The sequence below is a fragment of the Myiozetetes cayanensis genome, unplaced genomic scaffold, assembly GCF_022539395.1.
Source record: "Myiozetetes cayanensis isolate MyiCay16 unplaced genomic scaffold, myiCay2020 scf3, whole genome shotgun sequence".
NCBI lineage: Eukaryota > Metazoa > Chordata > Aves > Passeriformes > Tyrannidae > Myiozetetes > Myiozetetes cayanensis.
The window spans coordinates 54,642,640-54,670,501 of NW_026087521.1; the positions used below are offsets into that span (position 1 = coordinate 54,642,640).

General features: G+C 40.6%; 1 protein-coding gene across 1 annotated transcript; it reads right to left on the minus strand.

Moving 5' to 3' along the window:
* Nucleotides 1-65: 65 nt before the first annotated feature.
* Nucleotides 66-27,103, minus strand: CUNH12orf75 (chromosome unknown C12orf75 homolog). Its single transcript, XM_050324840.1, has 6 exons — nt 26,482-27,103; nt 19,352-19,376; nt 13,203-13,238; nt 11,958-12,047; nt 11,150-11,190; nt 66-9,951 (listed from the first exon to the last, which is right to left on the minus strand). Exons 1-6 carry the CDS (start codon nt 27,101-27,103, stop codon nt 9,944-9,946), a joined length of 822 nt encoding a protein of 273 aa, XP_050180797.1. The 3' UTR covers nt 66-9,943.
* Between the last annotated feature and the right edge of the window lie 759 nt (nt 27,104-27,862).

A 27,862-nucleotide genomic window follows, 5' to 3' on the forward strand; every position in this document is an offset into this window, starting at 1 on the left:
TTCAAATGTCTTTCATACCTTGATGCACCTACACTAGTTTTCCTGAAGCAGTAAGGGCACCACCCTTCTTGCTGTTTTTATGTTTATTTTAACCCACTCAGCAGTATGATGAAAACATCTGAGTTCCCAGTAAATTACAGTAAAGGCAAACCAAAAAATTTTGATATACATTAAGCTGGAGACTTGACATTATCATTCTGTATTTCAGATGGCAGCTGACAATCTTTAGCAGATGTTGCCCTTGGTAATAACACCATCTTTGGGTAACAAAGAACCAGCTTTCAGTAGTTCAAAAGTAAGAGGACAGAAAAAAACCTGTGTTTTTATTGTCAAACTTACACAGGCAAGGAAAGCACATTCCTGGGAAACAAATTGGCCCAAAGCAATGATAAAACAATGATAAAATGAATAAAAAAGAATTTGCAAAATTTCTAGAGAAAATATACTTTTTCATAGATATCTATTTAGGTTAGTCTATTGTAATATGTATCCCATGAAAAAAACAAATCAATATTGATCACATTGTCAAAATATGTGTCATGATACAAATATATCAAGAAGCTTCATTTTGTCATTCTTCCCATTTTTTTGAGCATGAGAGAATGAATCTTTTGATCTTATTTATAGTTGAGGAGTGCCCAAAGTGCATTGGAGATCATAAGAACACAGCAGGGTACAAACATTTATTTTAAGCTATCTTGCTTTTAAGACTTTACAGAGCACCCAGAAATGGTTGGTTGCCTTTTTTGATTGCAGAATAATGGCAGCATCTGTAGAGGGGCTAGACCAGAGCTCTAATGAATCACTGGACAACAGCATGACTTTCATTATAGAAAAAAAACTCAGAGACATATTTTATGGCTTAGAGGACAATCTGAAGTAGCCCAGAGACAATGTTTTTATGTACTCTATATAATCTTTCAGACTTGACCTAAAAGCTCCTTTAGAAGCAAAGTTATTTAAGACAATTTGATTTTTAAATTATCTCCACAGACTATAATTTTGTAATGGGCAATGCCAAAGTGACAAGTAGCACTGTCATTGCTAAATATTTTGTAAAATGGAATAACCCTAATTTTAATACCAGCACTTGAGTCTATCTTTTAAAAGAAACCCTACAGTGAAAAATAAATAACCATGAGCTTTGAAGTGATTGATTAATTAATTTGGGAAATTTCCTGGACACTGGGATAATAGGGCAACTTTTTTTCAGAAGCTGAAATAAGTGTTTTGAAAAAAAGTAAGTTTTTAACTGCTAAAATTACATGTATAGATACTTCGAAATCAAAACTTCAGACATTTGCAGCTTTTGAGGAGCAATCAATTCAGTGTTACAGAAATGAGAGCAGCACAGGCATATCAAGGTTTATTACAAAGGATTCCTTACACATTTTTGGGGGTTTTGTTTTTTAAAGCCTAAATCTTGGGATTGTCTCTCTTCAGAACAACTTTTCTGTAAAGTATGCCAGAGTTTCAGGCTTCAAGGAGCCAGCATTGCCATCCAGGTCTGTACGACTCTTTCCCATAAAAAAAAATCTGAGGAAAATGATTATGAATAATCGCAAAAAATTTGCTGTCCCTAATCAAAGCTGTTTCTTGAGGCCAGGCACGGTTTGCTGACCTACTTTGGACAAGGATTTATTCAGCTTACAGCCTGGGATGAGACTCTAAGATTGCTGGGAGAGCCCAGCAAAGTGCAGCTGCCGACGGGATGATGATTAATTTGATTGTCACCAGCACAGCTCTGAACATAAGGCTTGTTCAGGAGGCACATAAAAGGAAACTCAGTGCAGTTACTTGGGTTTTGCTGCTAAGAGAGCAAGGGATGCAGAAAAACAAATCCCAGCACTACTTCAGACGTCAGGCAGCCAAAGCCCAAACCAGCCTCTCCAGCTCAGCAGTGCTGCTTGTCCTGGCCTGCTGTCCGGGGTGGGTATGGCACGGTACAGCTGGCCTGGGGAGGGTCACTAGCACATGGTGGGTGTGAAGCTGCCATACCTCCCTGAGAGCCACAAAAAGACAGTGAGATCAACAGATGGAGTATGTTATGGAGATGTCTTTCTGCCCCACCAGTCAACCAGCTGTTCCTTCAAACCACACTGACTATTTACGCTGGCAGACGCCACGGAGGCACACGCAAAACCAGCAGGTTGCAAAGTGGGAGTTTCCAGATCATGAAGAGATACATTCTGTGAATATCAGCCAGACCCCATGACCTAGGCAAGAAAACCTATGGGTCAAATGATCACCCACTGTCTACTGGGAGTAATTTCTCTTACTATCTACAGATGTTTGCAGGTGAAGTTATTGAAATTATTGAAATTACAAGACTGCAACTACTTTGTGTCAAATGCAATGACAGTACACAGGATACTGCTAATCATTTGTAATGTCTAATACAGGCATTTATGATGTTGTATGACAGCACCTGATTCCTTTTTTTCTTGCTCCTTTTGTCATCACTGAAAGTCACTCTAAAGAGACTCTGAAATGCAGCAAAGTCATCTGTCCAACTAATGTATGAGTTGTTTTGCCCACTACTGAACAAACTGAAAATGTGACGGAGACACTTTCCTGCCATCTTGTGCCTTCCAACGTTGTGACACAACGCTGCTTGTCCACAGGCGTATTTGAAGGAGTGTGCTGGTTTTGGCTGGGATAAGAGTTTATTTTCTTAAGAGTAGCTAGGATGGGGCTGTGTTTTGGATTTGTCCTGGACACAGTGTCAGTAATTAAGGGATGTTTTCATTACTGCTGAGCGGTGCTTACATAGAGTCAAGGCCTTTTCTGCCTCTCACCCCACCCTGCCAGAAAATGGACTGAGGATTCACAGCAAGGTGGGAGGCGAACAGCCAGGACAGCTGAGCCCCACTGACCCAAGGGATGTTCCATATCAGCATATAAAACTCAGAATATAAAGCTGGGGGAAGAAGAACAAGAGAGGGAGACTTTCAGAATGATGGCATTTGTCTTCCCAAGTCACTGTTGCCAGTGCTGGAGCCCTGCTTTCCTGGGGATGGCTGAACACCTGCCTGTCCACGGGAAGTGATGAGTGAATTCCTTATTTTGCTTTGCTTGTGTGTGGGGTTTTTTCTTTACCTCAGCACACGAGTTTTCTCTCTTTTGCTCTTCTGATTCTCCCCCCCCATTCCACTGGGCAAGATTGAGTGGGGTTCAGCTTCTGGTTGGGGTTAAATCATGACAAGGAGGTGTCATGCAGGAGGGAAGATGAGCTTTCAATATCCTTATGGATAATGAAGATTCCTAAACCCAATCATCTTAGTCCAAATCTCAAGACAATACAGTCACATGTGGAGTAAACACTCCTCCTAGACAATGATCAGGCAGCACTGTCCATGTTTTCAGCTGAAGTTGAAAAAAACATTGTTCAGGGTAAAATGTTCTCCAGTGGCACCCACTTGGAGTGCTCACCTGAGCAAAGGTGCAAGCCTAGCCTTTTGGGTAAAATCCAGGCTGTGGCAGGTTTATGCCAGAAGGTGAACTCAAGATTAAAATGGGAAATAGTGAAAGAAGTGTTGAAAACTATAATGAATTATACATTACTACAAAAAATACAGAAGAAATTGTTTTGCCAGAGATTATTTCAATCAACAGGAAAAAACAATTATATCATCTTTCAATGAAAATACTTGAAAGGATAAAGCATGAAATCTAGTCTAATCTATCTTACTTTGTTAAAGATTTGGATTAATTTCAAGTGTATAAACATATATGTCCCCATAATAGAGCTAGTCAATACCATTTATCTTTTTTCTTGTACCTCTGAATGAGAATTGTCTGCAATTGTTTGCAGGCAAGGAGAGATAGATTGTTTACCTCACTGGCTCAGATGAGAATTTGGCTTCCTCTCGAAATTCAAAGAGAAAAATATAACACTGTTCTTGAAAAAATATTATCATAAATCAAAACTTATTTTCCAAGCAGTGATTTTCAGGGCTCTTTTCACTGGGGATCTTGGGTTTCTCAAGAAGCAATCCTTATACAAGCAATGATGACTTAAACAAAGACTCTTTAAAGGTGCTGTGAAAGTTCTCCAACCATTATTCATGCTATTACAAATAATTTGGAATTTATAGAACCTCTGTCTCCCCTGGCTGGCACAGTCTCCTTATTACAATTTAGTTCCCTGCCAAAATTGTTTTGTTTTTATCTGGTGATCTGAAGCAGTTACTTCGTAAAACTAAAATAATTTAATTATTTATTTATTAAAGTAATCCACAATTTGTAAGAGGAAAAAGAAGTAGACTACTGGTTTCATGTGAGACTTCAAAGATGAAGTACATTGTTATAATAACCAGATATTTGGAGTTTGATCAAGTTGATACCATTTATCCATTAAGATCTGATTAAATCTTTTAATTTCAGAGAAAATCTACCTGTTGATTTCCCAAAAGCATGCGAGGTTCCTACAAACACACCAGGAGTAGGAAGCCCTTCTAAGGCTTCCTTACAGCAATATCATTTGGGTAATGCAAACCTAGATGTAGGTCAATATTCACAGCTCAAAGTTACAGTCAGTGTCCAGTGATATATAACCATAAATATGATATTAGATATAAGCTTAAAGGTGTGTGTTACCACGCTGATTTTGTTTATTTATGTGTGTAGTGTTACGTTTGCATACTGCCAAGTGAAGTTTGGTAGTGACACAGTGTGGACTCTCTCCAAAGTTTGAATACCTCCCTAATTGCAACAACGTCTTACATTTTCCAACAGTCCCCCACGAAACAGTTAGCAAATATGACCTGCCTCTAATTAACATGTTGTTCTGAATCACAGCCTCACAGTAAGAATCCAACGAGCTCAGCTTTTATGGAGCTGAATCCGTCCTGCAGACAACACAGAGATTTGGCAAACATAAAAAGTGGGCAACAAAGGCAAAGTGTGGAATTTAGTATTTCACCTTACTGCCATCTCCTGTAACATAGGAATCAAAGACCAGGGAAACAAATTCTTTGAGTGGACTGATAATTCCCAGAGTACCAAAAAGGGTGCTGTGACAAAACTAAGCACTTGCACAGTGATTCATTAGTTATACAAAAAACCTAAAATACATGGCATAACTAAACCAAAGCTTAGGTTCTAACTCAATACTGTTTTTCAGATTAAACACTTGCTTCATTTTCACATGTTCTGTAATCTTTTCTTGTATTAATCCTGTTAATTATTTTTACATCTCAGTCTTCATAGAGAGTCAAACATCAACAGAAATTTTGAAAGAGACAGCAGGATATTTATATATACTGGTAACACCCAAAAGGACCTATAAGGTTCATGGGCTCATTACACTGGGCACGAAGCAAATAAAAATGAGACAAGTTATTTCCCCAAAGGTTTGGAGTCTCAGGCATCTGAGGGTTGGAATGAACTGATAAGCCAATCCCCAGTTCTCTTTAGTCTTGAAGCAATTTGGCAGCGGTCTACTTCTTGCTCTGTTTTCCAGAGATTAGAATCACAGAGAAATGGAGCAGATACTTAATTAAGGTATTTCCTTTTTTACGTCATTTTCTGTTCCTAACCTCTTTCTACATCTGTCTTCACTGCGTAATATTATGATTCTCCTTCTCCTATGTGTTTCCTCCTTTCTGGTACAGGAAGTCCCCTTTTATCCAGGCTTCATTCTATAGTATCTTTCTAATTCTTTTATCAGTACAGTTATTCTAATGAGAGTTTCACTGCACTTCACAGAATGATCCATTTCAAAGCAGAGTCCTACCTTCAGCTGTAGGTATTTTAATAGTGACCAGATAGTGACCAGTATACAGAAAGTCCCACAAGGTGGGTGACAGGTTTCTGCTGTCTAGGAAATACTCTTCTGTTTGGAAAACCTAGAGTTACAGCAAAAATTGTCAGATTGTGTAAAATGAAATGGCTTTTATTATAATAAATCTAAGTTCTGTGCATGTTTGTTCTTAAAACAAGGGTTGGATCATTCTGCCCAGCCTCAAAAGGTTTCCTGCAATACTGGCACACCATTGTTCTATGGAAAGTTTACAGAGACATTATTCTCCTGCTCTTGTTCTAAATACATTGCAAAACAAAAATACTCCACAAATCCCCCTCCTTCAGCATGTTCTCCACAAAGGCAATTCACCTGAAGTGTTTAAATTGCTGTCAACAGGAAGCAATAATGATGTACCGCAAAACACCAAGGGGCTGTAACCAGGTAAGAGCTTCTTTTAGTGGGTACACACAACTGAGAAACTGTAGTAGCAGTCCGTAATAATTGTCACTTCTGATCACCATGGGAACCAAACAGAGGTCTACTTTGCAGAAAACAGATCAGCAGTGACTCACCGACTGCTTGGGAAGCATGATTATTGAGAATTGCTAGACTTGCGTGGGTGACAGGGAATAGTGATGCCATATCAGCCATAGTCCAATATAGCACAGACTCCTCTGCTAGACAGGCAACGTGAAATCAAGTAAATTAGTACTTTGTGTTCATTAGAAACAAATTTCACCTTTACAAATTTCTGCAGCATCAGCCTTGTGGGGACTCCTTGGTATGAAAGGATTTCATTTATAGTAAATGAAGTCCTAACTGAGCTTACAACAGCCTTTACTGGGTCTTCTGCAATCCTCTTAGTGACAGATTTAACCCTTGAGTCATGCAGATGTTTAGATCTACATCACATCCTTTGAACTACACTAGGATGTAGATGGTACAACCAAGATGGGCAGTGCCTCTGTCTGCACTAACCAGATACTGAGAAATTGGGCCCTTACAACAAAGCTCCAGGTCCTGCATTAAGAAGAAAGCAAACTAAATGCATTGTTTCATCAGTATAATTCAAAAGAGCAGCTGTCTTCGAGGTGAAATAGTTTGTACTAGACCAAAGTTTGCAGTCCAAGATATTTTGATTGTTTTTCAGCTAATCATAAACCGCAGTTTCAATCCTATGTTTCCATACTCCAGAATTTTTCAAGAGTCACTTCTCTGAGTTATGTGAATTGAAGCATATTTCTGGGCTGTCAAAGAATCTCAGATCAGAGATTCTGAGATTACAAAACCCTAATCCACTCTTTGTTGAACTATTTTCACTGGCTCCTCAGCTCTGGTTGGAGAAAGAGTGACAGCTACAAAGGAAATGGTATTAGAGCCCCAACATTTAAATGTTTCTTCTTTATAAATGGTAAGCTAAACCAAAGTATATTCCTTAATAATAACTCTGTCATTCAATGGCTCCTTGTTTTCTGTTCTTAGTTCTTACACTGAACCATCATTTGAGTGCCTAAATATTCTCCAAGGATGCCATCATCAAATGCACAGCTGGCAGCTGGCATATAGGGTTTCTTTTCTGTTCCTCCTCCTAACAGAAATATCCATAGGTTGTAAGTTTTGAAAAAGCAGATACACCCATTTCTCCATGAAAGATCATGTGCTTTTATTAACAAAGGCTGCTCACCATAGAGGAATTTTGATGAGCAGAAAATCAGTTCCCTAAGTGGGATTCGGCCAAACCAGAATATAGTGTCCTGTCAAGCAATTTCTAGATCTTGTCCTTGGGAAAACAAAAGAGTCTGCAAATCAGAGACAAGGGCATGGCCCTGGCTATTTAGTTTGATGGGTACAGGCCCGCATAGCATAAATAAACATGTATCTATTTTAGAGACTCCAGTCCATGATGCTGAACATTTGTCAGTTTATCAGTAAGCTTTTGAGACTAAATGATGCAGAGGAACAAAAAGATTAAGAAACCACCGTACCTCCCACACATTCAGAGGATGAAACATTAAAAGACCAATTCTGCAAAGTGCTCCAAGCTTCTCTTTAGCTCTGCACAGGAAAAACAAGTAATGACGTAAACCAAGAAAAGTACCCTTGCAACTGTCCCACCACCAGCTGGTGGGAGCTGTTCATTAGCGATCACCTCTTTCTTTCTTCCGCCCACACACGGGGGTTCAGATGTCAGTAGCAGAACGAGTGATGTTGGAGTTCAGCCCTGTCCACCTTTTTGACAATTCTTCCCAGCAAATGAAGGATAGAAGTGGACAAACAACTAGGTTGATTACTGGCATCTGTTGTTGGCTTTTCAAGCACTAGCTGAACGATGACGTATCCTAGAACGACTGGCGTTTCCTCTGCTTTGGGAAAGGCAATCGTGATCAGGTCAGGCATGGGCCTAAATTGCTTTGTACTAAATAAACTTGTGCTGTGCAAACCGTTTAGACCATTTGTGGAGCATGTGAAGTAGAAACTATACCCTTATGCTATGGCAAGCAGGTGGGAAGCAAGCCTGCATGTTTATTACTCAGTGCTACTTGAGTGCTCATCAGCTTGGCTTGCAAGAATAAGACTCTGCAACTGCAGAACGAGATAAAAATCAACAGACATTCATTCACACTGAGATATTTTAACATCACATCTTAATCTTCCAGCTTATTTAATCTTCCTTTGAGGTCAAAGGGGTCAAGAATGAGATGCATATTTGTCTTCAGGAGCTGGAAGCCTGAAATCGTTGATAACCCAAGTAGCAGATTTCTAGAGAACAGCAATAAACAATGTCATAAATACTTAAAAAAAGACAAGCAAGGAATATTTTTAAGTATCTCTTTTTGCAAGCCTCACATCAAACTACTTCTATTTAAAAGTCAAAGCTGCGAGTTGCTGGAAATCATATTCAAAGGTTGTTCACTAGTCATGACAGGTGTTGGTTAAATGGGCAGAAATTCCATGGTTCACAGTGGTTTACTTCTTCATGTCCAGATTTTCTGGTTGGCTTTTTTTCTTTTAATTTTCAAAGTGGCCATTAATCTACAGTAATACATTAATGTGGGTTGGGCTTTTTTGTTTATTTGTTTGTTTAAAGTGTATGGCATATCATGTCCCATTAAAAAAATTTTACTAAAGAATTATGCAAAAGGCTTTAATAATTTAAATACTTGTTCAGCCATATGGAAATGTACAATCTGTTTTATGTTCTGCGGAAAACTTACAGTTGCTATTAAATTAATGAACTTTAAAACCTCAAAAATTTGCTAAAGTAATAATGACACTCATTCTGTTTCAATTTGCCATACTGGAGATGCTTATGGATGATTCAGGGATACAAAAATCTAATAGTGATCAAAAATCCTCTAAAAGTCGGGAGGATACAGCACTGAAAATATTATCACTTCATCCTTATGCAAGGGCATGTCATTATAATATTTCATGAAATAGAATACATAACATAATAATTCAGTTCATTAGCATTTTTTTACATGTAGTGTTTTATAAAAGAGATATAGCTGAAGAAAAATATAAACAGACATGTAAATATTATGATGAAGTACATTGTTCTTATTGAAATAAATTTCCTTGAACATTATCTTTTTTAATGTTGAAAATAAACACTAATATTTGTCTCACTGTATAAAAGTGACAGCAATAATTATAAAGAACCCGATGGTCTTATGCTCATTTCATCCTATTCTCAAGTTTTCACAGCATAAGTATTAAAATTTGCAATATTACCAAAAGATGCAAACCTGTCAAATATATTACTCTGATTTAAATTAACAATTAATTTACAGGAACCTACCATAGGAACTATTCAGTGGATAGTAGTGATGGTTTTCTATATAAAATCTATCAAAAATTGTTGGAGAAAATATATGAAGCGTAGCTGATAGCTGATGAAATCTGCAATATGGCCACAGAGAAATAAGTTGCAGATCATCAAAGTTAGCTCTTGTGCAGAAACATCCACCATGAGTTCACTAATGTCATTTTTCACTGGAGAACAGCAGGAGGTTTCCATAATGCAACCATCACAGGAAACTGATGCAACGCTGTACTTTAAGCTTTACCCGTAGTTGGAACTTGCAACAGTTTAGATTTTTTGGTGCTCTGATCTCTCTTGGTCTCCAGAAGGCTACATAAATATAAAAATCTTCAGCACAAAGACAGCTTTCTCTAAAGCACTGGCAACTGGTCTTAGCAGACTGTTAAAACAACAAAACAAAACAAAACAAAAACAAGAATAAGAAAGGAACAGATTTAGGTATACTGGTAAAGCAATATTGGTAAAGCAATACAAGAACACTCTATGCATGAACCAGAGAACTAGGTCGTCACTAGAAGCTGAAAGATTTGTAGTTTATGACCTGCAGACACACATGTACCTAAAATTGTGGAGCTCAGAGGACCCTCTGTAGATTTAAAGCTGGCCATGTGGGTAAGACTTGAGTCAGCAGCCAAGCCCTGATCTTGCATGAATAAAGTGCATTTTCAGCTATTCTAAATAGCAAAAAATGTCAAGTGATTGATTCAACCCGACCTCGGGCATTTAACTAAAGCACCCAGACAAGGGCCTAACCCAGACTCTGTTCATAAACCACAGATAGAAAGCTGCAACCTGAAGAAGGTGCTTCAGCCTTGCCCTGGTCAAGGGTGATGGTGTTACTAGTTTAGACATCTCAGTCAGGTAACTGAAATTAGCTGTGAAGACCAACTGAAGATCTTCCTGTTTAAGACTGCTACTAGAAGAGCCCATGGAGCTTTAACCATTCATATGATTAAAGGACTAAAGATACTCACTATGTGTTTTCCATTCTACTAGGCCTGTGTCCAGCACTGAGACCAGCCAAAACTGTTTCTGCCTCTTCACCTAAATTAGGAAAGGGTTCTGCTTCTTATGGAAATTGTTGGCAGCTTTATAATTTCCTGCTCCTCACTGGCCAGACATCAGAACAGTTCCCTATCAAAAATTATCAATGTTTACTTTGTTCAAATTCTGAGCAGAAACTTAGATTGTTTTATTTTTCTGCAGACATGAACTTATAAAGGACTTTTTTTAGTTAGTTAGTCAAAACCCTTAAATCAGGAGCAGAGCCCATAAATCTTCAATGCCCTATTTTAGCTGGTATAAAACGAAGCCCCCACAGATTCTCCCGTAGCAAGAGGAAAGCTCCAGTACATTACATAGTGGGTGACACACTTTGGTCCTCAAAGTCCTTCTCAAAACAGAGAAGATGTTTTCTAACTGCAAATTACTCATTCCTGGAAAAGGCTTTGTCTCTACAAATACTGGTCTATACAAACACAAGCACTGCTGATGTACTTCACCAGGAAGTATTGCTACCTTGTTTCTGTTCAACAAATACATTCCAAGCACATAATGTTAATTAAGACATACTGTACCTCCAGCTGTTTGCATCTTGATGTCTTTATTTCCTTCTAATCTTAATTAGAAAACAAAAGATAAAGATGGTTAAAACATTGTAACATATCATTAATTTAGAATACCATTTTAAAAAACCCTTTCAACAAAGGCAGTACTGTTCAAAAACCAGCTACTATTATTTTGGTTAATAATGTTACTGTTTTTCATTGTAGCAAATTTTAGAAGTCAGTGACTAAACACTGCGCTGTATGTATGTGACAGCAGCATTTTGCTGTATTAAATCAAAAGAATATTACATTATTTCATAATCATATGTTTATGACTTTTCTATTAAGTACCCATAAAGGTAATGCTTCTTCCCACTGTTCAAAAATCTAACATGGGAAAGAAACAGTTTCTGCTGGCTTTCATGTAAGAACAGAAATAAACCTGAAAGCAAGCACTTACTAACTGTTATTACTGGAATTCACCACAATACAAGTAAATATCTTCAAAACTAAAAATAGCGCTGAGGCTCTGCAAGTGCATCTATCACAGCCTCCTAGTCCTAACAGGGTTTTGTTTTCTTTTAATTCACAGAGCACTCAGAGTCTGGAGAAGCTGTTCAGAAGACAATGTACCACACTGTCAGCATCCGCTCTAGGACCTTCTGCAAAAGCGTGCTAAAATCAAAATAAATGAGAACAATCACTTTGACAATTACAAATAGGCCCACTGCCTTAAGAGGTTCTGAGGCTAGCCAGTCTGTCTGAAGTAATAATTGATTCTTAAAGGACATACTAGACAAAATTACCCAGAGAAAGCAGGAGAAATGCAATACGCAACCTTGCGATACCTTTCGGTGCAGCTTTCGTCTGACTGGAAACCATGGCAGCTGCTTCCGATGGCAGGCCAACATAGACACCTCCATAGTTCCTGGTTTAAGAAACAATCAAATAGGCATCAGAGCTTAATCGTCACACTTCTCCCTATACTGTCAACATCACGCAGCAGCATTACAGACACCATGGATGGGCAGAGAAATGAGCACCTCTGCACGAGCATCCATAGAGGAGCCCTCCTTTCTATGGACATGGGAGAAGTGCATATTAAGTGCCGCATGCTTGCTAATATGGTACCAAGCAAAAAAAGACCAAAACAATCCCTGAGGCCAGCTCTTATTCTTAATTGGGATCCAAGCATGTGAAAGGAGCTATTTTTTTCACTCAAAAAAACGGAGTGAAAATTTATTTATTTATTTATTATTAAATCCCAACTGTCTTGTGACAATAAACCCCACATGCCCAGCTTCTTCTAGACACTGAATATATCCAGCTGAGGACAGAGTTTATCTCATAGTGATGTTTGACACTGGGACCACCAAAGCACCTTACTTCAAACAACACACACCAGTCAAACAGCATTTTAACCTCATTAACAAATAGGACCTGCTTTTCCCCGCTTAGGGTCACACTTTGAGAAAACTGTTAGTAGGAAGAACCACAAGAGTGTTAAGTACTTTCATAGCCTCACAGAGCATACTGTCTGGCTCTGAGGCCTATATGAAAAGCAGGGACTAACTGATGCAGGGAGATAAAAGACTGAGTCCTTGAGAGCCTCTGCTGTGCCTGGAGTTACTTGCAGAGACTCCCACTACACTGCTCTGCCCCGTTAGGTGGCAAATTAATCACACCTGCTTCAGCTCCTGGGGCCGTGAGTTGATTTCTAATCTGTTTGATGATAGGCTCATACTTCCTTCAGCTTCCAGCCCTGCAGAGATCTCCCACAAGTGTTAATGGCATCCTCTGTGGCAGGGTTGGTGTGAAGGCAGAGGCCTCCGGCCCTTATCTAGCACATCACCTACCGCTGTGAGATAATGTGCTCTTTCTGCCACAAAGTTCTCATCTCCCCAGCTCAATAACAGGGTGGGCAGACTTATCAATATCAGGCTCTGTGTGAGATTTCCTCCTCTCTTGTCTTTTTTTTCTCTGCTTTTTTGGTGGGAATTAGGAGGGAAGGAAGGATCTACATCTGGTGGCAAAACTCACTGCAGCCTATTGCAAATAAAGCCAGCCCCAGTCAAGTACCTACCTCCTTTTGTCATCATCTGATACAGATTCTTCTGCTCTGCAATATCAAAAGATACAAAGCACATTAGCAGATTGTTTCTTTCAGGTGCTCTATTACCATCTGGGTAGATTCAGGAGTAAGGGAAGAAGGGGGTTATTTCTGATCCCAGTTTAATTCAGGCCAACAACCATCCAAAAAAGTAGTCACACAATTATAAAAAGAGTGACAGTTTTCCAATCCAATGTGCAGAAGAAAGAAGTGATTGAGAATAGATGCAGCTTACTTTTCATGACCCCTACCAGTGATGCCTGAAAGTAGATTTGGGAGCTGAAACAGGTAAATTAACACTTTTCCTCAGTGAGTCCCCACACTGCTCCACACTTAATGGGAACAAGCCTGGCATCCTATTCCCCCAAAAGAGGACTGGAAGGGATTGGGTATTTCTGCTGGAATGGGAATGAGGATGAAGAGACATAAACTTTCATAGCAGCTGTGCCAAGAGCTGCTACAGGGCCTCTCTATAAAATGATGTACTGCAATTCCCAAAGTCCGTTGTTTGCAAAACCAAATTACTGCTATTAATACCTTATAAATGGGCAATTACTTCTCTTTTATCTTTAGAGTAAAATCATGGGTCAGTCTGTAGATCGATAGGGAGTCACTGAGGTTTGATTCCCTCCACTGAAATACTGTCCACTGTAGCTGAACCAGAGCAGAGGGTAAAGTAATCAGCACTGATGTGAAGGCAAACGTAGTACGGAAAATATAAAAACATTATTCTTACTCCCTCAGGGTATAGTGCTGGTGCTGCAGTCTCAGTCTGGGCCTCAACCTCAGTCTTCACACAAATCACTCACCCATCTTTGATTAAATATTTGGATTTTGAGCTCTGCTTGCATGGCTGGGTATGGTTGGGGCAGCAGCTGCACTTTAGCTTAGTCTGTAAGTTACCAACATAGCAATAAAAATAGAGGCAAGATAGGTTGAGTGCCTTTAAGTCCACAGACACCCTTCACTTCTTCCCTACAACTGGGGGCAACCATGATAACTGCCCAAGAAGGAATCATGAACTGCAGGAGCCATGAAATATGGTCACAGTGGTACCTCAGGAAAGGCTGCAAAGAATGAAGGTGCACCATGACCCAAGTGGGCTCTGCTGTGGAAGTGCTCATGCACAGGCTGTTCATCCAGGTATCCTCACTTGCATATTCCCATTGAAGGATTAATTGCCTGGACTACGGGAGCAAAGCAAAGATACTCCCCCATCATGAGCTGATCCATGCATTGCTGATCTGCTCCCAGGCAATAAAACTGAGAGCTGGCCTTTACCCAGCATTAGGGCTAAATCTATACTGTAGAAATTTCTGAACTATGACCTTGAACAATAACATATGACTTTTCTTACTGTCATTTATTTATTCTAAAAGGTTGATGTGCCTACTGTTAATTGTTGGGGCCCTTAACCACTAGACCACCAGGGGCAGAACATTAACAACTATCCTTTTTACATGAGTACATTGAATAAGGGGTACACAGATCTTTTTAATAGCAGAGGTTTCAGGTAAATCTAATTATTCTGCAATTTTGCAAACAATATTCATGCAAGGCATAGCATTGAGCCTCCTCATCTACTGTCTTTGTCTACATCTTACCACTCAAGAGAGACTGAGCAATAAACTCTTCGTTCCCTGGCCCACCTGTCATTCCTCCCTGGAAGAGCTAGTGCCATTTCAGAAGGCATCTCTCATCTCCCGTGATCCCACGAAGTAGCCTAAGTCACCTTACAGTCCTCACACACACACAGCCAGAAGAATGCAGAGACAACTTTCCTTAAGACTGTGAAAATGCTCTGTCCTACTGTGGTCCAATTTCTCCTGAAGAAAATGGAAAGCATGTGTATATCAATGGGTAGAAATGAGGATATAATTTTAGGTACAAAAAAAAACACCTCAACAAATACTACTTTAAGGAAAGGACTTTGAGTGCCAAAAGATCACAATCATTTCTGTTGAGCCAACTGAATGTGTCACAGGATTGATTTTCTCATACAACTGGGAACATTTTCTATAGTCCAGATTAACTGCCCTCCAAAGAAAAGAATCCTTTAAAAGCACTGACAACTTCATACACAACTCCTCCAAAATGGGGTTGTAAGAATAATAATCCATATTGTCCAACAGGAAATTAATGTTTTTTAAAAATTCTGCTAGGTAACAGGACTATCTTCTTCTGTTCTAGAAATGTTTTGTAATGGGGTATCACTGACCATTGTTGTCATTCTCTCACCAAAACAAATTATCCAGGTCTATGATTAAAAAGACAGAGATTTTTTACACCTTTGCTTTCTTCCTTTCCTCTTAATAGCTATAAAACAAGGTCTAATTTTGCAATACCTTTTCCTTCAGATGTGCAACAGCAAAAATAATCTGGGTTTGTACAGACCACAGCTCTTGGGCTGGGTGATGACTGGGGTGCAGTCTGTTGCAGTCCTGCCAGGAAAGAGGAGGTGAGCAGAGACAGGAGGAATGTGGAAGTGTGAGAGGAAAAAGAAAGAAAAAATCTGGTGATAGCACTTATGGAAGATGCCATTTTCCACACCTTTCTGGGAACTCCTTTCCAAGCAGCATGAGAAGGAGTGCTGCTCTAGTTTATTTATTTCACATATTCACACATCTCTTGTCTTCCCACACTGTGGCTCAAGGGCCCCTCTCGAAAAGTGCCCACTAATTTCTCATTATGTTCAAATGTCTGCTGAGCCACTGCGGCTGCTGCTGCTTCTGTGCCCAGGCTGGGTGAACACAGGCGGCTCGGGAGAACAGAGCTACAATGGGAACACTCAACCACATGGAAATGAGAACAGGAAGAAGCTCCTTTGGTTTCAGCAGTGTTCCCACTGCCACATCTACTGGACTCACAGAAAGAGTATGGGATACAGGAGTCCAACAGTCCTCCAGGGAGAGCAAGCTAGGATAAGATTTTCTGCACCAGGGACAGACAGCGAAAGGAACATAACAGTCCGATGTGCTTCATGCTGATCTGCTGCTGTGTTGCTGCCTCTTCCCTCTGATGTTGTTGACTTGTTCTGCAGAGGAACCAAGAGCACAGCTTTCAGCAGGTAACATGGGTGGAGTCCTGTAGCCAGATTTAACAGCAAATCCACATAATGGCATTCTATTTTCAGCTGAATAAGCGCTTTTTTGGTAGGGTTTTGTCTGTTCCAAGAGGCTCCCTGTCACCCAAAGTCTGAAAACCACACTTGGTTCAACTGTCAGCTTTTACATTCATCAATCCTATGTCCACCTGATGGTAACAGAAGCTCCCATTTCTCACACAATATTTTAAATATCAAATGACAGCCATTCATGTTAATTCATTCCATCCATATTCTTCTTACCTCAGCTTTTATGGCTCTGCTTGTGCTAACCATTATACAGACTCTTTCTAGCCGTACTCAGTAGTCCCACCAGCAATGATTCACTAAACTTTGCACAAGTGACAGACAACTACTCCTCAGATTCCCATTGTTTGTCAGGAACAAGGGCCTGTCATTTGTATTTGATGGATTTCCTCCAAATATTTTGAAACAAGCTTGAACTTCTCTGTCCTTTTCTTACTACTGTTACTAACCTTTCCTTAGACTTAGCCACACTCTGAATACCACAGGCATTGCAATACTTTCTGGCATATACTTTATCCTTGCTACATCTAAGCTCTTCCAGTTAGCAGTGATGTACTTTTCCTTATTAGTGCGGCAGGAGGGCGGGCTGAAGCTGGCTGACAGATTCTGGGTTGGAGCACGCCATGGAAACACATTCTCAGACTCTCTGTCCTTCTTGTCACCACACAGCCCTCAGTCTCACAGAACTTTCCATATGAAGATCGTATCATCATCCCTATCCAATTGGTGGAGAAACTCAAGGCCCAGAGGGCAAAGCAGCTTCCCCACAGTCACTCAGGATGGCTCAGAGCAACCCTTCTGCTTTCCACCTGGCTGCTCACTCCAGGAGACACCGGTGCCTTGGTAATGAGTCACAGTCAAGAAACGAGAAATCTCTTAACTAGATTCTGTGTCAAAAAGCATGCTGTAAGTAAGGACACACCTAAATGCTTTTCTGAACCAGAACTGATATGACTGAAATTTGATGGCAAAAACCAGTGAAGTTTCTTTAAAGAGAAACTTTTAATTTTTAGCTGATGACAGTTAAAAGGTGTAAAATACGAGCTTTTGTGGATCTATAATGTTAGTTAATATACATCTGCTTGGTCATTTCTATGAAACTAAAACAATTTTTCTGATATTTTTCTTCCTTCATAAAAATCTGCTGTTAAATATTAGAATGACAAATTTAAGGCTTTTGGGCCATCACTACCATTCCTGATTAGCAGATCTGTGTTTCTAATGTCTGACAAGAAGGTTCAACCATGCTATTGACTCACCTGGGTTGTTTGGCTGGCTCTACTAATCTTAATCTGAATGAGAACCCTGAGATTAGCTCAGTTGATTAGAGCATGTTGCTAATAACACCAAGGCTATGGGTTTCAATCCTTGTATGGGCCAGCTACTTAAGAGATGGACTTTGATAATCCAAGTGGGTCCCTTCCAACTCAGAATATTCTATGAAACTTCTGAGTTCTGAGGGTAATGACTCCAGGACTGACTCTTTCACTTTGTTGAAGAATGCACTAGTAATTATTTTTTTTTTCTAAGTTATCTCAATACTAATTTGAAGCATGACAGATGATCTCACACTAATAAGTAGGATGCTCTCATTTTAACTCCTGAAGCCTGGCCCTATAAATGCTTACACACATAAAAACACAGTTCTCTATATCCCCATACTTTAAAAGCACTGATACACGCCTACTAAATTCATAATTTAGCAGTGCTTGTGATTTCAAAATTTAAAACTATCAATAGCAAAGAGAGAGAGGCAGTTCTAAGTCAGTCCTTAAATCATCCAACTTGAACAATAAAAAAGACCCTAATATAAATTAAATCAGTAGGTTTATATATTTAGAAGTGCTGAGGGCATGGATGCTGCAGGCTGCATCAAGAAGGTGCTCCTCACAGGACTGCCTTCTGTAATTTGTTTATTGTCTGGCACTGCAAACCCAGGAAACAGACTGCACAGGTAACACAGACCTCCAGAGTATCTCTGACAGCAGTGTTCATCAGCCAAGTGACACCCGTTGTTAGTTCTCAGCCATGCTCTCTAATAGTAGGGACAAGTCTGTTGTTAAGCTCTTCTCTCCACTTGTTTATCTGACTCAACAGCCCTCATTTCTACACCAGGATTCCTCTGTCTAATTAGAGTAGTTATTCTAAGCGAAGTAAATAAAAGAGAAGAATGTTCCTATTGCATAACAATCTTTCCCAGGTCCCTCAGTTGCAAACCCTAATGGAAAATACCAATTATATGAAATAGAAGGCAAGACCTCGGGAGGAGTTCTTTAATGTTTCCTTTGATAGAAAAATAAATTTATGGCTGAATAAAGCTGTTCCTGTATGTTTCTGCATCAGCAAACGAAAAATGGGCTGAGAAAAGTTGATTTTTCACTGCTGCTTTTCTGAAAACTCAAAGTTGGCACGAAGCAATAGGACAATAGAGATTAAGACCTTGCACATTTACAGAAAAACAGGATGGGTAGGGCTCCCTCTGCTACCCAGTGTCGAGAGGATAGATACTATCTTTAATGCAGAGAACATCTAGAGAGGTGGGTACTTTGAAAAGGAAGTCAGATGGGTTACTGGGTCTCATGCAAAGAGGAGAAATTTGTCTCAGTAGCTCTTTAAATCTCTCCCTGGGTCTGGTGGAAATTCCTGTGGTTCCTTCATACAATTATATGGCCCTGGGAAAAAGGTGTACTGGCACATGATGGTGAAAAGCAGTCTGAAGTAACCACCTCTGCCAGACAACTATCTCAACAGAAGCAGACAAAAGACATTTTTGTTAGAGAAATAACATGGGAAGAAATCAGTAGAAAAGTAAACAAGACAAGGAGTTGTTTTGCGGAGATGGAAGCAGTCACTAAAGACAGTAAACATCTGGTTGTGTTGATTATATGTTAGGAGCCAGATGAATCATGTATGACTAAAGTATAAGGTTAGTAAGACTGAAAATAAATCCAGGGTAACATACTTGAAAGAGAAGAGTAGAGTAAGTACTTACACATCTTTAGTAGTCCCTGTAGCACCTGGGGGGAAAAAAAAGTACATGTTTATCAGATAATGGCATAATCCTCTAAACCCACCAACAGCACAGTAAGCATTTCTCTTTGTCCTAAACAATGCAGAAATAGCAACAGAACTTTGATACTGTCAAAGAACATATTTCTCATGGTTGTTCAGTTTATCCTTAATGATTATCCATACTATCCCTTAAGTCTGTCATGCTTAGATCTCAGCCAGACTCTCAGTGTGTGAAAATGATGCTGCTGTGGACCAGTGCCCAGGTGCAGTCACTCAGGATGAGAGCAACATAAGACAAAACTAATCTTTCTGAATTTTATATGCTTCACTTTGCTCAGTCTTCTGATGGTTTGGTCTGATACAAAGTTGACACAATTAACCAAGCAGTTACTCCCAAATATCTGCTTATTCTGCCATCTGATGCAGTTGTAAAGTTGGCACTACATGAGTAAAAAGCTGCTTTGTTCTTCTTTCCAGATAAAAAAAGTTTTATAAAATCACCTGACAGAACTACTATAAACATTGGGACACAATCCATCCAAAGCCCCAGACATCTAAAGAGATCAACCATCCCTTAATCCATCTTGCTATTTAACAAAAAAAAAAAATGAAAAAAGCATAAGCTACCACCTGGCTGCCTGGTCTCAGTGATTGATCTTTTTTTTCGTAGCTCAGATTCTTCTTGCTGGGAGAGAAACATTCACTGAAGTACAAACTCTTTCCTGTTCCTCCCAGGTCATTAGTGCCATGTTGCCCTTGCTGGTATATAATTCAGCTGAGTAACCAGCAAATTATCCCTTCTATTAATTACACAAGCTAGGGCAGACATTAGAAAAACCTTTCACTTCTCCTTTCCTCTTAATACTTAGCAGTAGGTGATCTGAGCTCACCCTGAAGAAACTCTAGCTGTCAATACAAAAGATTTTATGAGTTTGAAAGTAGGTTGGGGGTTTTTCAGCCACGGTACTTCATTTCTTGAAAAACTTTTATTTTTCCTGGGCTGAAAAATATACATAAATAGCAAACATCTTTTGTCTCTCTGATGAGTAAGGATATGCCTTCTGCATTCTTATTTTAAATGGAAAGAAGAAGCAGTCTAGCTCTGTCTACCAGAAGGGATTGCCTGAATGGCAGGAAACATTGCCTTTTACAGCTAACTCCTGAACACACAATATCATTCCCATTCCCTATGACTTTATCTCTCTATTTCCCAGCAACAACATAGACTACGTTTGTGTAAGACTGTCCACATTTCTTCTGTTAGTCTTGCTTCTAGAGTCAGCAAAATCTCAGTACAGCTATATGTATCAGCAGAAACTCTTAATTAAGTTGGAGGGAGTATCTCTATTCACAGTGAGCTCAGGTCATTACTTTAAAACTTTATTCTACCAGGCAGCCTTCTGAGACTTTTTGGCTTTACAAGCACGTCTATAAAGCACTGCATGGAAACCTTTCAAATTAATTGTGTCCAGGTGGAAGTTTGGCCTTGCAATGCTGCATGCAAGCTCAATCTCAGCCGATGCAGGGAGATATTTTCTGCTACCAAGGCTAGTTCATCTAGAGTCAGCTCAGCTATATACCTTCAGGGTACCCCCCTGCACATCTAGACGGAGCGTTCGCATCAGCAACATTTCAAACAACACGGGTTTTGAATAGCCTAACTCCATAGCTGGAGCTAGCAGGATTTTTAATTTTTTCCAGAAGAAGTTGTTCCTGTCCTGTGCCTGTTCTGCACCAGAACAATGACTTTCTTATTTTCTTAATCTAAGCACACTGCATTAAACTCAGTTTCTCCAAAAAAAGTTCACGGTCCTTTGCCAAGACTTTTCTGAGTCTAAGGTCTCAGCACTTAGATTCCCACTTGAAAAACTGATGTCTTCCTTGCAGGAAGTATAACAACAGTGTTTAATACACAAACTGAAACCTTAAGATGAGTGAGAAGAACTGTGTGCCTACAGTACTGCTACATTTCCCAGAGGCAATACTCAAGTTCCAGTCAATCAGCACGCACTGCCCATGCCCAGTGTCACGCCCATGCTCAGTGCCATACCTGTCTTCAGTGCATTATGGTACACATACATTCTCACTCTGGGGACAGCAGACGTCACTCAGACCCATCAGCCTGGGCTTTGGATAGACCTATACAGCTATGAACCTGTGTTTGGAAATGTGCCACTTGCATTCGCACATGGCAGCAGTTGCTTCCTTTGGACACGAGCGAGGGTACCACTGCTGAAAAAATCACTGCAGCATTTTGAAATGCATTTCACACAAGAACACTGAGAACCAAGTACGATAAAAACAGATCCACCTCTAAGAGATCATTTTTACATATAATAAGAAACACATTGTTTTCTATTTTTTTGTAAGCACAACAAACCAGGTTATCCTCACCTTCGTTGATGGGATTCCATTGATTTTGGTGGTGTCATTTCCCATTTTCACTAGCAAAAGTGAAACAAGTGTTTGGTTCAAATTCACTCAAATACCACTAAAGTATTTGACTGTACCTTTGAAAGTATTTCCAGTTCAGAAAAGAGTTTTCTTCCTGCAAGAGTTCTGAGCTTCTTATGAGTATCATTTTATTGAGGTGGCCCTTAAAAAAATCTGTGTAGAAACTTACAAGGTTTTCTTCACTAGAGAGCCCATAACAGGGAACTTCACAGGGAACCCATAACATCTCAGTTTATACAGACATGTTTGTTTATAAAGTTCAATCTGTTCACCCTCACCCCGTTACTTCACTGACATATTTGCCTAATTCTTGCATGTCTAGTAAGCAACACATAATTTTGTAGCTACTCAAGTTCCTTCTGCCAGAAGTTCAGCCAAAGAATCTTGTTTACTACTGATCCACAAACACTGTATAGCTGTTCCACAGCAGCAGGACTCAGTGCTCTCAGACACATAGTGTTTTAGATATATGACTTGAGAAAAGCCTCACATATTTGAAAGCCCATCCATTTTTCCCACTATATCAGCATGGCCTAAAAAAAAGGCAGTACTTGACTCGACAAACCTTGTCTTGATAGGCTTTTGTTTGGTTGGTTTCCCAAAACCTCCCTAACCTCAGCAACAGATTGAAGAGCAGCCAGGAAGCTGCATCCACAAAAACATAGACAGTACTGAATTGTCCTCAGTGATCTCTCTGCTCACACCATCTACAACAGCAGGACTGTGGGTGCATTTTGGAATTTTAGAGCTGCGGAAGGAGGAGCACAGCCTGCAGAATAAACGAGGCCCATTCAGCCACGTATTGCTCTAAGCCCAAGTGATTACAGAAGAGAAACATTCTGCCTAGAGTAGTAGAGCTGTGATCCCTCAAAAGACCCCATAGCATTTAAACAGTCACAAATCAAGAAGAACAAGAACGTATTCCAAAGCATCTTCCATTCGGTGAGAGGGAGTTTTGAACTTTCAAAACAACAGCAGCTGCTGTTGGTGACACTGCGGGATTTCACTAAATGCAGGCCAAACACAAAAGGTGGTTGAAAGACGTTGACAGCCACAGCTGATACTCCTCTGGGCTGAGAAATGCATCATGAATGGAGGTGAAAGAAAAAAGCTTCAGAAAAACATAAGAAGTGTGAGAGGCAACCACTCACATGAATAAAAATACGGATACAAAAAAAAAAGTCAATATCTGACTTTAGAGCAGATTATGAAACATTTTCCCATTATTTTTCGATGAACAAAGTTTTCTTGTACATAACTCAAATTGTTATAAAAGCAAATAACCCCCCCAAAATTACACGTATATCTATGCAACTGTTAAGACTACAAATGATTTTTCTACTATAGGCTCTTTTCTGATATGCTCCAAAAGTCAGCAATATGGAATCAAGTCCTAACATCAATAAATTTAGTCTATTTATACCCCACTGTAACTCAGGACAGAATTATATCAATTTACTTCAAATTGATTACTTCAACTCATCAGGTGGGAGTTCTGTACACAGACTTGACCTGATCAATAGAATGGCAGGACAATTTCCTGGGCATTCCACCAAACTCAAAGTTAATAAATCTCTTTAAACTTCATGTGAAAGTTCTACTTCATCATAACTTGACTGTATTTGAAGCTCTCCACAGGATAACAACTTCTTCTTACATTTAAATTAAGGCTAGACTGACAGCCTCCAATGAGTACCAAAATTTAAGGTGCTGTCATTGCTACTACAATAGATATGGAAAGAAGGAGGCAATTAAAATTTGTTAGCAAAGCAATACTAGAATGTAGGGAAATGCCTTAAGTCAGAAAAACAAAAAAAGCAAATTAATATTTAGAACCATATTTTTGAAAGGGGGTGGGAAAAAAAAAAAAAGGAGCTATTTTTGAGCTTCTAAAACACCAGGAAATAACATGAAAGAAGGGTATATGTAAAGTGAGGTAACAAAATATAATGAAAATAGCAAGTTGGGAAATTAAAAAAAAACTAAGTATAATACATAGTTAGCACATAAACTAGACAGGTGATTTAAGAAGGATGTATACACATAAATTTACTTGGATAACTGAAGTTGCCATATCTCAATTCAGGAGCCTTTTGTCACTGTCTGATGCTCTGGGAAGAACATGTAAACTCTGTGAGTTATATTGGTGTTCTGGAGCACTGCACCACAGACAGAAATGTTATTCTAGATCATGTCTATTAGTTTAGATCTCACAGACCATAGGGCTGATAGCTCCTCTGATGTCATTCTAGCCGTGCAACAGAAGATAATATGATTAGCTGAACTATCACTATATATACATCTGCCTAGGAAAAATCAAGCTAGGCTACAACAGGAATTTTACCAAAGTAAGAAAATGGGGACTGGCATAAGAATACATATAATGTATTCTGTGAAGTACACTACAATATTATCCTTAGTCTTATGATATGACAGAGTGTTACAGGTTAATTACATGTTATGTACCTGTAGCTTTGACATTACTGACTGTAGAATAGTCATAACTTTAGCACTAAAGATGTAGTCATGCTGTGCATGCCACAAAATTAATTTGTATTTACACAGCATTCACATCTTTTAGTAACATATTGAGTTGCACTTCCATTAAAAGCTCAAGGATTCAAAATAAAAATGGTACATCTTCTCCTTCCCCCATATAAAATAATTTTATTATTTATTAATAAATTTATTAAATAATTCCTTACTTTGCAAGGAATGCTAAATGAAGCAAATAAATAGTAGACATCTGACATCTTATTTTTATTACCAGTTGTTTGTTGTTTTAAGACCATAGACTGCACAGAGTACTTTCTGACTGACAGTGGTGAAAGTGAGATGAGAACTGGACCTTTCAGAGCTGCATTTGCTTTGGAAAAATCTACCAGTACAACAGTAATAATTCCGATATACTAATGATGTGTTTTACATGGCATTATTTTTTCACGTGTGCTAAGCCATTGGAGATCTGTAGGCTATTTCTAAATTACACACAAAAGGTTGCCAAAAATGCAAGTTCAAATATTTTATGAATAACAGTATAAGTAAGTTTAACCATCAAAGAGGTCATACCTTCAGTGAAAATACTTTATTAACTTACAAGCCAGAATCTAAAAATAACTTCCTTTAATGCAACAGGACACATTTAAACAAAATTTTTGTTCAAAATAATTTGCTACATAACACTGCTGTCAGAGTTAGTCTATTTGACATTGACCCATTTGTACCCTGGTACAAGTCCCACAGGCCAGATCAACATTAATTTAGAAACTACCACAAAGGGACTAATAATGAACCCAAAATTTTCCTCTGAACTTCTCTGAAGCTTGCACTGGTGCTTTAACCCAGGAAACAGAAATGGGATGTGAGCAAGGATCACCCCAATGGTATGAAGCTAGACTGGTCTTACACAGAAAGAACTTCCACTCACCGCAGTGCAGGAATCAACTAATGGGAGAGAATTCATGTGTGCAAACAGGACAGCTCCAGTAAGAGCACTGAAAGTTCAAGCAAATTCATACAGTGCATTCTTTACGGATGAGAGAAGCCTCTGATAGATACGCATGACACCTAAAACCTAATTTATAACCATTTAACAGAAATCAAGAAAGCAATAATGGCAGAAAAGCCACTCCTCTGTGAGCATGAAGTGCAGTTTAACAGGTAAACCAGCAACACACCACACAAACACACATACGTGTGTACAATTTATGAACATGCATACATATGTACAACTTGGAGAAGGTATCATCATTCACAGGCATGACCAAGTCGGGACTAGCACCACCCAAGGCACCACTGAAGCTCTGGATAAAGTAAGCCAAAACAGTAAGAGATGGAGACCCAGTAATTTTAACTGGTCTGGCCACTATTTTGCTGTGTATTTGAATGACTTAATACAGGTACTGGAACAGGTGGCAATGTTTGTCAAGTGCATTTAGGATGAAAAATGACTGAGAAATGTTCATATTATAATTACACGGTGAAGGTCCACTTATCAGTTTCCATGTACTTTCCTTTTCTGCGGGGGCTGAGGGGAGGAAGAGCACAACAGCACCATCTTCCCAGATTTTATCTCTTTTGAAAACAGCAATGAACAAATAAGGGAGCTGGCTGGACGCAACAGCCAGCCGTACACATTAATATGCATGAAACCTCTATCATGGAACATCCTCCAACTTCTCCGACAAGCAAGGAGAAGATGTGGCACAAATTCATTTCAGAAGTGGCATTCGTGGCCTTATAGGGAAGCAAAGAGGATGGAGCTTACACCCTCGGCGGGATCCTTTCGTCCAGTTCCCGGCCTGGGCTCTCCGTGCCTTGGGCAGCTCCTGTCGGAGGTGCTGATCCTAGTGACAACCGGGCACCAGAAAGCCGCCGGTGCCCGCGGCAGGCCACATCATCCTCTGCCCCCTGGGCAAAGGGATCAGGCTCGGGAAAGGAAGATGCTCTTGCAAGAGGGCGGGCAGCGATACCCGCGGGTCGGACGGGCATCCCCCAAACCGGCGCCTGTAGCCCTACCGAGGGCGGGCGTGTGCCCGCCGCAGCCCCCCGACCCGCAGAGCTGCCCAAGGCGGGGATGCTCCCACCGCTGCCCACCCACTCAGCCCGGCCCGGCCCGGCACCGCCCGCCCCGCACCGCCGCCGCCTCCACCCTACCTCGCCCGCCCGCGCCGCCGGCCGTGGAGTTGCCGCAGCCCATGGGCGCTGCCCTGCCCGGCGCTGCGCCCGCTGGTGCGCAGGGAGCGGAGAGGAGCGGTGCCGGTGCCCAGGGAGCGGAGCGGTGCCGGTGCGCAGGGAGAGGAGCGGAGCGGTGCCGGTGCCCAAGGAGCGGAGCGGTGCCGGTGCGCTGCGCTGCCGGCGTGGTGCGGTGCGGCGCGGTGCGGCTACGGGAGGCAGCCGGCGGCGGGCGGAGCCGGGTGGGAGATAAAGCCACGGGGACCCCTCCTCCTCCTCCTCTTCCTTCTCCTCCGCCTCCTCCACTCCCCACCCATCGCCCGGGAAACCGCCGGCCCCGGGCGCCGCCGCCCGGCGCCAGCCCCGGCCCCTCACCGCATCCCCTCACCACACGTCCTGTTCGTCCCCGAGGAAAACCACCCCCCGCCTCCCGGGCTTTCCCCTCGTCCGGCCGGCCTGGAGCTGATAAGAGGGAGATATGGCTCAGTCCGGCACAAGCCTGCAGGACTCCTAACGACGCCCCCAAAGAGCACCCCCCGGGCCGTGGAGATGCTCCTCGGCTCACGTGTTTCACGGGAGCTTTGGGACACCCCTCATTCACCATGGCAAACACCAGTATAACCCTAGGTCCCGGCTGCGAACCCTACATCTGCTATCAATACCATCCCGGTCACTATTTTAAATATTTGTTGGTTGGTTTCAGTATTTCTCTTCTTATAGGAAACGTGACGGTGAAACTGGAGACCCACCGGGTTGGTAAGAGCTACAGATGTGTTTTTCCCGGTTAGTATCAACAGCACCAAGAAACATGCAAGATAAGTTTACAAATTCTGCAAGCAATCATTTTCATTGAACATTTATAAAATTTACCAAAAAGAATTTGACTTTCTGCTAGCCCAAGCCTGTCTTTCACACAGAGAAGCGTGAAAATCTTGATGGCTTGCGTACTCTTACTCTGCCCTCTTAAATGATCAGCGAGCTGAAATCCAATGGATATGTCCAAATACAACTAAAAATACTCTGGATAGGTAGATATCACTGCTACAATGAATTTGTTCAACGACTCACAAAGATGCTTTAGCAGTGCATATGACTGATAACTGTCCAATACAAAAGGACCAGATACTAAAAGTGTTGCTGCCTGATCTTGCAGTCTACTCAGAGAAGGGGAAAAAAGACATCACAGTTCTCTTAGAGACTTCCCAAAAAGCACATATTAAAACCAAGTGATTCCATACGCAGCAGAGTCAATAACATCCGGTCTTCTATGGATTATTGCCCTGGAGATGCACACCTATATGGGCTCCCTCACGTCCACCTCAGAACAGGGTGGGCATTTGTACGGTCTCCCTCCTCTGGTTCG